Raw genomic sequence first — 11,352 nt, 5'->3', positions numbered from 1 at the left:
CTGGGGGAGGTGGGAGGTCAGGGGATGGGGTGGGGGAACAGATTGTGGGGGGAACAGAGGCTCCCCTCTGTCTGACTGAATAAAGTATATACACTTTCTACCTGTGCTGGGTTTTGAGGCCTCCTGTGACCTGGTACCAACCACCCTTCCCTGCTTCACTTCCCTCTCCCTGTCTTTTCTGCCTCACTTGGTCAGACTGCTGTTCTCTGAATATACTCTATGCATTCATACCCCTGGGCCTTTGCACAGCTGTCCCTTCTCCCTAGAATGCCTACCCTTCCCCGACCCTTTCTGGAGTTCTTAAAGCCTTACCAAGAGATTAGATGGCTTCAATCTCTTCCCCCTGTGGGATTCCCCAGGATAGATAGCTATGTGCCTCCCCAAGCCCTCACTCTATTCTGGGCTCAGCTCAAACAGCACCTCCCCAGAGAGGGCTACCGATCCTCTAATAGCACCCTGTACTTCAGCCAGTCCCTAACCCTGCTCTCTTTCCTCCATTGCTTTCTCATCATTTATATGCATTGGCTTATTCATCTGTTATCTGTCTCGCTCACTGGAATGTGAGCCCCATGAAGTCAAGGGGCACAAGTGCCTGTTTTATGCATTGTGGCACCCTCACAACAGCCCAGCACCCAGAAGGCCCTTGAAGAATGTCTGTTATTGAGTAAATGCACATCAGGTCTGCTATATCCCACCCAGGCCTCACTGACATGTGGAGGGAAGGCAAGACTAAGGTTGGGCAGGGTGGTCACAGACGGACTTGGGGTCAAGCCCAGGCTCTGCCCTAACTCATTCACTAACTAGCTGCAGCGTGCTGGGTGAGCCACGTCCCTTCCTGAGCCTCAGGGACAACCTCACTGATGTGATGTCCTCACCTGATAACAGCCCTTGTTCCTGCACTCACCCAGCCTGGAATGGTGGCTCTGGGCTTGCGGCATCAGGCCAGGTTCCACTCTGGGTCTGGGGTCTCAGGCCTGGCCCTCCCAAGGCCTGCCCTGCCTGCCGGCCTGCCCGCCCACCTTTGCAGGGGAGGAGGAGGATCTCCTGAGGGCCGACTCCAGGCCCCCTGCCCCCTGGCAGCCTCTGCCAGCCCATTTCCACAAAACCTCCTGGGATCCTCTTTCTGGCCTCCCCTCAGCCTCCTCTGGGCAACCAGCCTCCACTGCCTGCTGCCTGCTGCCTGCATGTGCACCCAGCTGGAGCGACCCAGGGGGCAGGGAAGCTGGGGTCACATCTCTCCCTCCACAGCTGCTGGGAAAGTCTCCGAGGGCATTAGTGGTGGCAGTGGAGGTGGGGCAGGGACCCTTTCTTCCTGACCCTGCTGAGCCCCAGAGCCCCGGCTTAGACTCACCGATTCTCCCTTCTCTCCCGGGGGCCCGATGTAGCCCCGTTCCCCCTTGATGCCCTGACAAGTGAGCAGAGAGAGAGCCGAATTAGCCCCGTGGCCCACCGTCACGGTGTTAATGCGAGGGGTGGAGGCTGCAGCTGGCACGCGCTGGCACCGGCACAGAGGACGAGGACAAGGGCTGGGGGAGGGGGGCGCCATGGAAAGAGGGGACATGTCCACCCAGCAGGCTCCTGCCCAGGGTAGGCTTCTGGTGGTCTCCCCTGCTCTCCTGCCCCTCCCCAGGAGGGGAGGTCCCAGGCTGGGGGCTGGGCGCTCTGAGAGCCTGGCACCTCAGTGTGCAGTGCCCAAGTGGGGTGGCAGGGCCAAGCTGCTCTGTCACAGGGGCTTTGGGGAGCCCCTCACCGACAGCCTGGCAGAGGCACAGGCCAAAATGCTTATGAGGGAGGGAGCCTGCTGGGGAGATGCATCAGCCTGCTCCCATCCCGACCACCACCCTGAGGCTCTGCTAAGCCACGCCAGCATCCCCATACTCACAGGCAGTCCTGGGGGGCCCATGGCGCCTGGGTAGCCAGGTTGCCCTGGAGGACCCTACAAAGAAAGGTTGACATTATGGACCAGCCCCTCAACATTTCTGTCTCCCCTCACCAGGGGCAAATAGAGTAGCCATAGCCAGGATGCCCATCCCAGGGCAGCCACCACCTGGGCAAGCACACCCCCAGAGGCCCAGGTTCCTTTGCCTAAGACCGCCACCACGAACATGGGGCTGGGTGACAGGGCCAGCCCGGCCAGAACCCTGGGAGCTGAGCCAGAGAAAAGGCCCAGAGCAGGAAGGATGAGAAGGGGAGTGGGAAAGTGGGGCGTGGAAGGGCCAACTGAATGCTGCAGGAGGAGGATGGAGGGAGGAGCTGCCAGGAAGCTGCTGGAAGCCAGGAGGGGGCCGGGGGCCTGTTTGCCCCTTCTAGGGAGTCAGGGCACTTGGAGTTCAGCCTCCTTTGATCCTGATGGGGTGTGAAGACCCCCAATCTGAGGGTTCAGGGCAGACAGTTTCAGAAGGAGTCGGCCTCCCATCGTCCACTTGGCAACTATCCCCGAGGGCCCACATTTGCCTCCCCAGGGCTGCTCACCATCTCCTTCCCCGAGCGGCCAGTGCCTGCTTACCGGTTCTCCCTTCTCTCCTGTCGGGCCCCTGAGGCCTCGCTCCCCTTGAAGACCCTTGGAGAGAAAAATCATGAGGACCTGCCGGGGAGGGCAGTCCCCACCCAGCCCCCAACTCCTCTTCTCTGTCCTGCAGCCTTCCATCCCCAGGCCAGCAGAGCTGGGCATTGCTGATGCCTCCACTCCAGGGTCCCCAGCAGGGTGACCATGGGGTATACCCCAGAAGGATAACTGTGAGAGGCATAGACTCCCACCTAGGGGTACCTCTAAGAACATACCCCCAAGACAGGTAACTACAGAGATATGCTCCCCCTCCCCAGGTAGGTGACGCTCAGAGGGTACCTCTCAGGCAGGTGACTGTCACTGATGTGCCCTACTTCGGGAACTGGCTGGGGTGTATCTTTAGGGGGTTGACACGTGTGTGCTCCCCCAAGGGGCAGCTGTCAGGACAGGTATCCCTCTGTGATGTTCTGCTACCAAAATGTATCACTGAAAACCCAACACTTACCTGTACACCCCCACCCCCAGCCACAAGTCACCTTCTTTTAGGGATGCAGGGGAGAGACATGGGAAGGCCCCCAGAGCAGCCTGCTCCCTCCAGAGCAGTCACTGTCACTTTTTGGGGTGGAAAGGGGTATCACTTTCGATCAAAGCCAGAGCCCCCACCCCTCACCCTGACCTTTGTGGATTCGCCACAGCATTAAGGGGCTGTGTCTGCCCCTTCTCTCTCGTGCCCTCACGAGACGGTGCCCAAACCTTTCCACAACACAAGACAGATGGCTAGACGGACAGATGGCCCCTTCACCCAAGCAAGCAGAAACAGACAAGGTCCGGCCAGGATGAGGACGTGGGGACAGATGGAGCTGTGACAAGGCAGGGCCCTGCTCCCTGAGCCTCCATCACCAGGCCTGGGAGGAGAGGAGCCAGGCCCCAGGAACACCAAATCCGACAAACAGGAGGTTAGTTTCCGTGACCCAGGACGGAGCAACAGTGAGGCTGGGGATGATTTAAACACACTTGTGACGATGACGAAGGCAGAGCAATTAACGACACCCGGCAGAAGGCGCAGACCCGGGCGCCGGGCGCAGAGGGGCAGGGCCCCACGACACCCAGAAACCCGACTGGCTGGCATCACACGCCCAGCCTTTGGAGCAGCAGACGGGGCCTGGAGCCAAGGAAGAGGAGAGGAAGAGGAGGAAGCTGCGAGGTTCCTCTAGGACGATGGGAAAGGTGCAAGCAGGGCTACCTTCGGATCCCTGGGGTGCCCGTGGACGGCCCTGCCAAGCAGCGGGGCAGCAACCTGTGCCAGCCTGCAATGTGAAGCCCTAAAGCTTTGGCATCTCTGCCGGGCTCAGTGCCAGGTGCCTGGCAGGGCCCCAAGAACTACTTCCAGCAAATCTTTAGTCAACAGCAAAGGTGGGAGAAGCAGGAGGCAGAAGTGAGAAGGGAGGAATCAAGAGGCCCCTAGAGGCACCAGCTTCAAATAAGAAGGTGAAACAGCTCCCTGGCCTGGGTTGGGGGAGGGGGGGCAGTGATGTGTGGGGGAGATCATGGGCAGGGGAGGGTGGGGAGTTGATGAAAGAAGCAGGAGCAGAGGGAGAAGTGAAGGAAGTCAGAGACTTGGGAAGATGTCCAAGCGGCTGGGCCCTCAGGGAACCTGTGTCGTTATGTGCCTGCAGGGACCAAAGACAAACATGGAGGGGGGAGGGGGGAAGGGGGAGGAGGGAGGGGGAGGGCTCCACAGGAAGGGAGACAAGCAAAAGCCACAGAGAGCTGGCTGGCGGTGGTGGGGGGAGGCTGAGCAGTGCTAGGTTCTTACAGGCAATCCGGGGGAGCCAACAGCACCAGGAAAACCTGGAGGGCCCTGGTGGGAGAGACAGGCAGGTCACAACTCATAAGCACAGTCACCCTGGGCATCGTCTGGGGCAGGGGGTCGTGGGGAGAGGAGATCACAGGAATATTTCCAAGGTGGCTGGAAAAGAGACTCATTGAAGACACCCGCTCCTCCCCTTGGCTCCAGGAAGAATGGCTCCGCCATCAGCAGAGATAAGAAATAGCCCCCAGAGTCAAAGGGCCCTTGCCAAGTTCTCTCGAGTCCAGCTGGACACCCTTGCTGGGGTGCAAGCCCATCAACGCCAGCAACCTGACCTCCAGATGCCCCCAGCTGGGTGGCTCCCTGCTTCTAAGGTGACTTGCCACCAGCCACTTGTTCTCCAAAGAAAGCATTTTTGGTTCTTTCCATCTTCCCTGATAACTTCTACTTTCCTGCCATAGCAACTCCATGGAGGACTCCAGGGGAGACATCCCTGGTCTGGCCTCTGTAGACCTGCCCTAGAGATGGCCCTACAGAGCAACATGGGGCAGTTCTGTGTTAGCCCCTAGCCCCTGTAGCGACTGGTGGCGTGGAGGCATGAAGGAATCTGGTCAGGTTGCCACACGCCTTCCTGGCAGCCAAGACCACAAGCCAGAAGTCTAGGCCCTCCCGCTGGGGAGCGTGGGACCATTGTGCAGGACAGTGTAGGGATGGGGACAGGGAGACAAGGGTGTGCCCTTGAGGGCCTCCCCCTAAGCAGGACCATAGGCAGAGCAGGATGGAGCAGGCCAGTTCCAGGGGCTCGGGTGGTGGGAGTCCACAGTCCCCACCGATGCTCTGATGAGGGAAAGGAGTGGGCAGTAGAATTTCCCTCCTTCTGCCCTGCCCAGCTTCCTGGATACGAGACAGAAGAATGGTGTCTGGGCATCAGGACCCTTTCAAGTGCTTCTCAAGTGGGCCAGGAAACCACGGATACTTACAATAGGGCCTGGAGGACCCGGGGAGCCCCTCATGCCAGGCGGACCCTGCAAAGGAAGCCAAGGGAAAGGGAGGAAGAGGCTCAGGCCCCCACAGAGCCCCAGGATCTCTGCAGCCTTCCTCCCAGCTCACCACAGCCAGAGTCAACAGAGGGATGGCAAAACAGGGCCATTTTAGCTGATAGTACACCTTTCATTCAGTTCATTTAATCATCCAACAAACATTTATTGAGCAGCTATTATGTCCCAGGCACTAGCCCAGGTGCTGGGTACACAGCAATAAACCAAACATAAAAAATCCCTGCCTGTGGCACTGACAGTCTAGGCGAGAGGTGGACGGTAACGAATAAAACAGGGGCTGGCATGTGGTGCTCAGCAGATGCTGAGATGTATTTCCTAAATAAGTGAAATACATAGTATTCAGAGGGTGACACGTGCACCGCATGGACTAGAGGTTTTAAGGTTGGTGGGGGGGGTGGGGGCGGTGGTCAGTTTTCAAGATGTCAGGGGAAGTCTCCCTGAGAAGGTGATCTTTGTGCAAAGGGTGGAAGGGGCAAAGGAACGAGCCCCAGCGAAGAGATGCGGGCAGGCGAAGCAGCTGGCGGGAGCAGAAAGGTGTCCTCTGGGCCAAGAGCGGCCAGTGTGCCAGCAGAGCAAGGGAGTCAGAGCCATGAGACATGCCAGGTGACCTGAGACTCAGAGCCCCCCGAAGGACTCCCAAGAGACAGGGCGCCACCGGAGGGCCCAGGGGACATTTGGCAGGAATGAAACCCACCCCCAGGACCTGAGGGCCACTTCCATGGAGAAACCAGCCCCCTTGGAGCCCTGCCCAGACAGGGCCCGGCCGAGGCCTTACCTCTTCTCCTCTCTGGCCGGGCAGTCCCGGAGGACCGGGCAGGCCGGGGCTTCCAGCACAGCCTGGATCCCCCTCACCGTTGTCTCCCTGGAGTGGGATGGGGACGGTGAGCTGAGCAGCCAGGGCCCTCCCTGGGAGCCCCGGGCGCGGGCGAGGAGCAGGGGCCACTCACCCGGGCCTCCTCAGCTCTTGGGCGCTCCCGCTCCGCGAAGCACTGAGGAGGACAAGAGGCCCTCCGTCAGGTGAGGCAGCCGAGCGCTCTCCCTCCACCAGGCCACCCCGGAGCCCAGCCTCCTACCCGGGCACAGCTGTCCAGGCCTGGCACGCCGGGGATACCCTGGTCTCCCTTCTCTCCTTTTTCCAGGAGCCCCACTGGGTGGGCTGTCTGCCCCTGGACACAGTCCCCGCAGATGCTCTGACGAGAGAGACAGGAGAGGGCAGTGGGGCATGGGTCCCAGAAGGCCAGGGCGGGCCGAATGGGGGAACCCCACCCCGAGCTCAGCCAGGGCGCCCTGCCCAGCCGTTCCCCCCTCCCCTCGCCCACACACTCTCTCTCTCCCCAGCCACATCCCTGCGGTAGCTTCGCTCCATCCTCAGGGGACCCAATCCCAGCACTGGCTTTGAGTTTCCTCCAGGAAGCAGCTCTGTGGGGCCAAGCCAAAGCCACTTTCCAGACAGGCGTGTGGGAGGAGGCGGAGGGGCCCGCAGAGGGACCATCTGTCCCGGCTGTTCCTGCAACCTGCACCCACTGTGAGGACACGCCACGAGGATTCAGGCTGAAAAGGCCGGCTCCAACCACAGCTTCTCTGCCCAAGGGTGCAAAGGAGCAGCTGCAGGAGGAGCCAGGCCCTTTGCAGACACCCTCTGGGATGTGGCTTGCCCTCCTGCCCCAGTAGATCCTGACTGTCATGGGCTCCTTGGTTCACCCATCTGTAGAGGAGTGTCCCTGGACCTCTGGGCAGGATCTACGTTCACTGTTCAATGCAGAGCCCAGTGACAATGGCTGGCATTGACTCAGCACCCATGATGCCAGCCATTGTAATAGGCCTTTGCACATTATCACATTCGCTCCTGACAGTGCAATGAGGCAGGTAATCTTATAAGCATTCTGGAGATGAGAAAGCCGATGCTCAAAGAGACAGTGTGACTTGTCTCAGGTAAGTGGGAGCCTGTGCTGGACTCTGCTCTGCTTAGGTCTGAGGTGGCACTCTGTCCACAGGCCAAGGCTTCCTCTGAGGTGCCATCTGACCCCTTCTCCAGACCACACACTCAGTTCCAGTTTGAGGTCCTCCACAGAGCACTTGTCGAATCCTGCATTTGGAGTCATGCAATCACCTGCCTAGGGGCAGGACTTGGGGTATCCTCGGCTTGCCAGGAGCCAAAGGGAGAAGAACTGGGACTTCATTGCCACACTCCATGGTGATCCAACCTGCAGCTGCTGTCAGAAGGTTAATCGACAGGAAGCTACTTCTGGAGACATCTGCTGTCCAAAGCAGGGGACGGGGTGGGTGGTGGCAGGGCAGGCAGTCCTCATGCTCTGGCCTAACCAGGCCCTCGGGGATAGCGGGAGGTCCAGGGCTCTGGCTGGCCAGTACTAGAAGGGGGTGACCAGGATGGCGGGGGGGAGCTCTGGAGAAACCCCGGAGGATGTGGAACTGGTGGAGAGGAGAATCCAGGTCTTGTTTCCAGAGGCGACTAAGCACAGGAGGCCTGTGTCACCCTCGGTGCCAGATGCTTGGAAAACGCATGTTCCCCCACCAACAGCCCCATCGTGTCTGCAGCTCTCCCTGTGTGGTGCTGAGCACTTCCCACAGCGATCCCCTTAGGAGGCTTCTCTGCCAATTCCTCCTCCTTTCCTCTTACCCTCTTACCTTAAGGAGGTGCTGTTCGATTGGTAAGGACCCCTGCAGGAGACAAGATGGGAGGGCTCAGGCAGGTGAGGGGAAGGGGGTCGGGGACTGATGGGATCAGAAGGAAGCCACAGGCCACCCTGGCTTCTCCATGCCTTGCAGGAGGGAAGGAAGAGGGCCCCCACTGCAGCTAAGGGAGCTGGCACAGGCAAGCTCGTCCCTGGGAATGGTGGGGAGGGGGCTGCTCAGGGCCCACAGTGCCCCACCAGTACCTACCAGTTCAGCGGTGAGCCCAGGCTGTCCAGGCAGACCGGTGTTTCCAGGCAATCCCTGCCACCAAGAAGATACTGAGTGAGTGGACTTGAACCCGAAGGCCACCCTGCTTCGTGCCCACCATCCCCACTGCCCCTTTTCTTCCTGCAGAACCGAGAGCCCGGCTGGTGCAAGGCTGGCATCCATCCTTAGCTCAGAATCTCCAGACCATTTGTGGGGACAGTTGAGGAGGTCCAGAAGGGTGACCTCCCCCCCGCAAAACCAGTCCAACAGGAGTTAGAGGAACGTCCAAAGCCAGGCAGAGGGGCTTCTACATCATAAGTAATGACATTTCTTTCTCATACAGCTCCTCTATAATCTCATTGAATCACAGCGTTGGTGATTCAATGAGATTGAATGCAGAACAAAGACTTCAGAGAGGCTAAGTAACTTGCCCAAGGTCACAAAAAGAGCAAAGGGCAGAGGTGAGATTTGGAGTCAGGACCACTGACTCTTAACCACTATTCCAGCACCTTCCACAAAAGACATTCCCCAGAACACCTGTGGACACAGCAAGGTGGGGGCTTGGGAGCCAGACCTATGCAGATGTAAGCCCCTTACTACTTCACTGGTAATTTCTGCCAGCTTACTTGGAAAAAAAAAATCTCTGTGCCTCAGTTTCCTTATCTGTGGAACAAGGATGGTTTACAGTGAGGCGTAAAGGACACCGTGAGTGTGAGGAACTCAGGTGAGGTGTTTGCCACGCGGACTCCCTGTGACCCCTGCGGGCTCTCAATGCACATTTGCATATTAAATACCCCACGGAGGCCTGGGAGTATGTTCCAGACACAGAGGAGGCGTGCATTAAATACGTGTTGAGTGAACGCACCACCGCACACCCGGCTCTCCCCGCCCGGGAATTCCTTGGCCAGTACTGAGAGCTGGCCTCCCTTCAAGTCCCAGCTCCCAACGACAGAAGAACACGCCACCTTCCCCTGCGAGCCCTCTCTGCTCCAGGCCAGGCCCTACCAAGGCCCAAGGGGACTGGCGTCAGCCTCCCTCCCGCAAGCTCCTGTGCCACCAGTTCTGCATCCTGAGTGGGTTCACAAGGTAACAGGCTGAGGACAGTGCCTGGCGCAGGGAAGACACCACGAACCTGTTCGTGATCCTCATGCACCTAAATTAATCTGCTCTGCTCCACCTGCCATTGCCCGTGGGTTAGTTCAAGCCTGATACTTGGTTGACTTCCCTGCCCTGCCCTCCTGGAACTAAATGTCCCACCTGTTGTCCTACCAGAGAAGCCAAGAGCTACCCACTCACTAGCTACTACGTGGCCTCAGGCACATTGCTTGACTTCCCTGCCTCAGTTTCCCCTTCTGGGAAATGGATGGAAATTACAAGAAATTACATTACTTGAGCCAATAAATGCTCTCTCTCTCTCTCCCGGCCCATTTCTGAGCCTGAATACAGGAGCTGCTGGGCCCTCCCTTCCTTGAAAGGACTGCAGGGCCAACCTGACAAGGAAGAGCCATATCTTGCCTGGCACAGGGCAGGTGCCTATTCATGGCCGCCTCGGCTTGGTCTCCGGCACTGGCTCGGGGCGAGGACTCCAGTGCCTGGGACCAGACTCTGCCGCTACTCTTTTCTGCCTTGTTCTCCACCCTCATCTCTTGGCAGGGTTCACACTCCATCAGTGTGTTAATGGGTCACTTTGCAATGACTCTCATGCTTCCCCAAGCAAACTGCAAGACCCCTGCAGACAGACTCCCATTTCTTGGCGGTGCAGCAGGATGCTGGGGCACTTGGTAAATGTGTGCTTGGCCCATGGGGGACTGAGAGTTGGCTCTAGTTCTGAGCTCTTGATGAGACAGAGAGAATTGGATCCCGGCAGAGACTCCCATCAGCAATGGGGACTCATCAGAACAGATTCTCACCCCCAGGGTGGCAGCGGGGGATGTATAAAATCTCCAGGGCGGGAGGTAGGGGGTAGGGGAGCAGTTTGTAAAAAGCTTCCATGTGATTTTGCTCTGCTTTCTTCAGGAGCTGGGAGCCAGATATGCAGAAGCCACTGCCTCTCCCTCCTAGGACCTTCAGAGAATAGGACCTGGTCTGTACGCTGCTGGGGAACTGTCCTGCAGGTCAGCGGCAGCGAGGAGAAGATGCCTGGCACCAGGGAAGCCCAGTCCAGCGCTGCCAATTCCTAGCCACATGACCTCAGGCAAGATACTTCACCTCTCGGAGCCCATTTGCCCAACTGAGACTTAGGGATAACACCATCTGCCTATCAGAGTTGATGTGAGACTCAAATTAACGAGAGAATGGATATAAAATAATAAAAGTCATCACTGGCCTAATGATCGTTAATGCCTCCGAAGCATTTACTATGTGCCAGGCACGGTTCTACATGTTTTGCACATGTTAACTTGTTTAAAATTCACAAAGGCCCCATGAGGTACATGCTGTAATTATCTTCACTTAACAAATGAAGAAAGTGAGACAGAAAGGGTGAGTAACTTGCCCGGCATCACACAGCTAGCCTGCGGCAGAGCTGGGATTCAAAGTCAGGCTGACGGGCTCTGGAATGCACTGTCTCATCACTGTGCCACATGGTTCTCCACTCCCACTGCTCTCCCTTCCCTGTCTCTGGCCTCCCTGCTATTCCCCCAACTGTCAGGCCCAGTTCCGCCCCCAAGCCTTTGCACCTGCTTTCACTGTCAGGCGCTCTCCCTCACGGGCCTACTCACTCATTTCCTGTAAGTCTGGATTCTTTCCAACCCTCTTCTCAAACATCTTCCTTGCCCTCCTCCTACTTTCTGACCCCACACCCTGCTTTATCTTCCTCCTCACCACAGATCACTTTCCAACAGGCTGTATTCCATTTTATTTCTCTATCTTGCCTATTGTCTGCCTCACTTACTAGAATGTGTGCTCTAAGAGGGCAGGGATTTTTATTTTTGCACCCTGCTATGGTACTAGCACCTAAAATAGTGGCCGGAACTTAGCGGATGTGCAAAGATATTTGTTGCACAAATGAATGTCGCACGCTGCTCCAGAACACTGGAGCGCCACAGGAGCGTAAAGGATTGTTGGACCCAGATTCT

At 57.9% G+C, this 11,352-nt stretch overlaps 1 protein-coding gene and 1 long non-coding RNA gene across 7 annotated transcripts in view; one reads left to right on the top strand and one right to left on the bottom strand.

The window, feature by feature from the left end:
• The window catches only part of COL16A1 (collagen type XVI alpha 1 chain), a 49,024-nt gene that overhangs the window by 13,671 nt on the left and 24,001 nt on the right, over positions 1–11,352 (bottom strand). For 5 of the 6 annotated variants that reach the window (XM_077898757.1, XM_077898760.1, XM_077898759.1 and 2 more), the window contains 10 exons: positions 8,276–8,329; positions 8,021–8,053; positions 6,448–6,564; positions 6,322–6,363; positions 6,150–6,236; positions 5,297–5,341; positions 4,323–4,367; positions 2,507–2,560; positions 1,883–1,936; positions 1,352–1,405 (listed from right to left, as the gene is read on the bottom strand). In XM_077898757.1, the coding sequence (XP_077754883.1) occupies positions 1,352–1,405; positions 1,883–1,936; positions 2,507–2,560; positions 4,323–4,367; positions 5,297–5,341; positions 6,150–6,236; positions 6,322–6,363; positions 6,448–6,564; positions 8,021–8,053; positions 8,276–8,329 (585 nt within the window). The remainder of the gene's footprint in view (positions 1–1,351; positions 1,406–1,882; positions 1,937–2,506; positions 2,561–4,322; positions 4,368–5,296; positions 5,342–6,149; positions 6,237–6,321; positions 6,364–6,447; positions 6,565–8,020; positions 8,054–8,275; positions 8,330–11,352) is intronic. The other variant, XM_077898761.1, reaches the window with a different exon arrangement.
• LOC144314525 (uncharacterized) lies at positions 3,052–10,601 on the top strand. Its single transcript, XR_013380419.1, has 2 exons — positions 3,052–3,994; positions 10,292–10,601. It is a non-coding gene; the product is annotated as an uncharacterized LOC144314525 (long non-coding RNA).

This window comes from Canis aureus, chromosome 5 (genome assembly GCF_053574225.1).
Source record: "Canis aureus isolate CA01 chromosome 5, VMU_Caureus_v.1.0, whole genome shotgun sequence".
Lineage (NCBI taxonomy): Eukaryota > Metazoa > Chordata > Mammalia > Carnivora > Canidae > Canis > Canis aureus.
The sequence above is the reverse complement of the archived record's forward strand: the minus strand, read 5'-3'. Positions and strand labels throughout refer to the sequence as shown.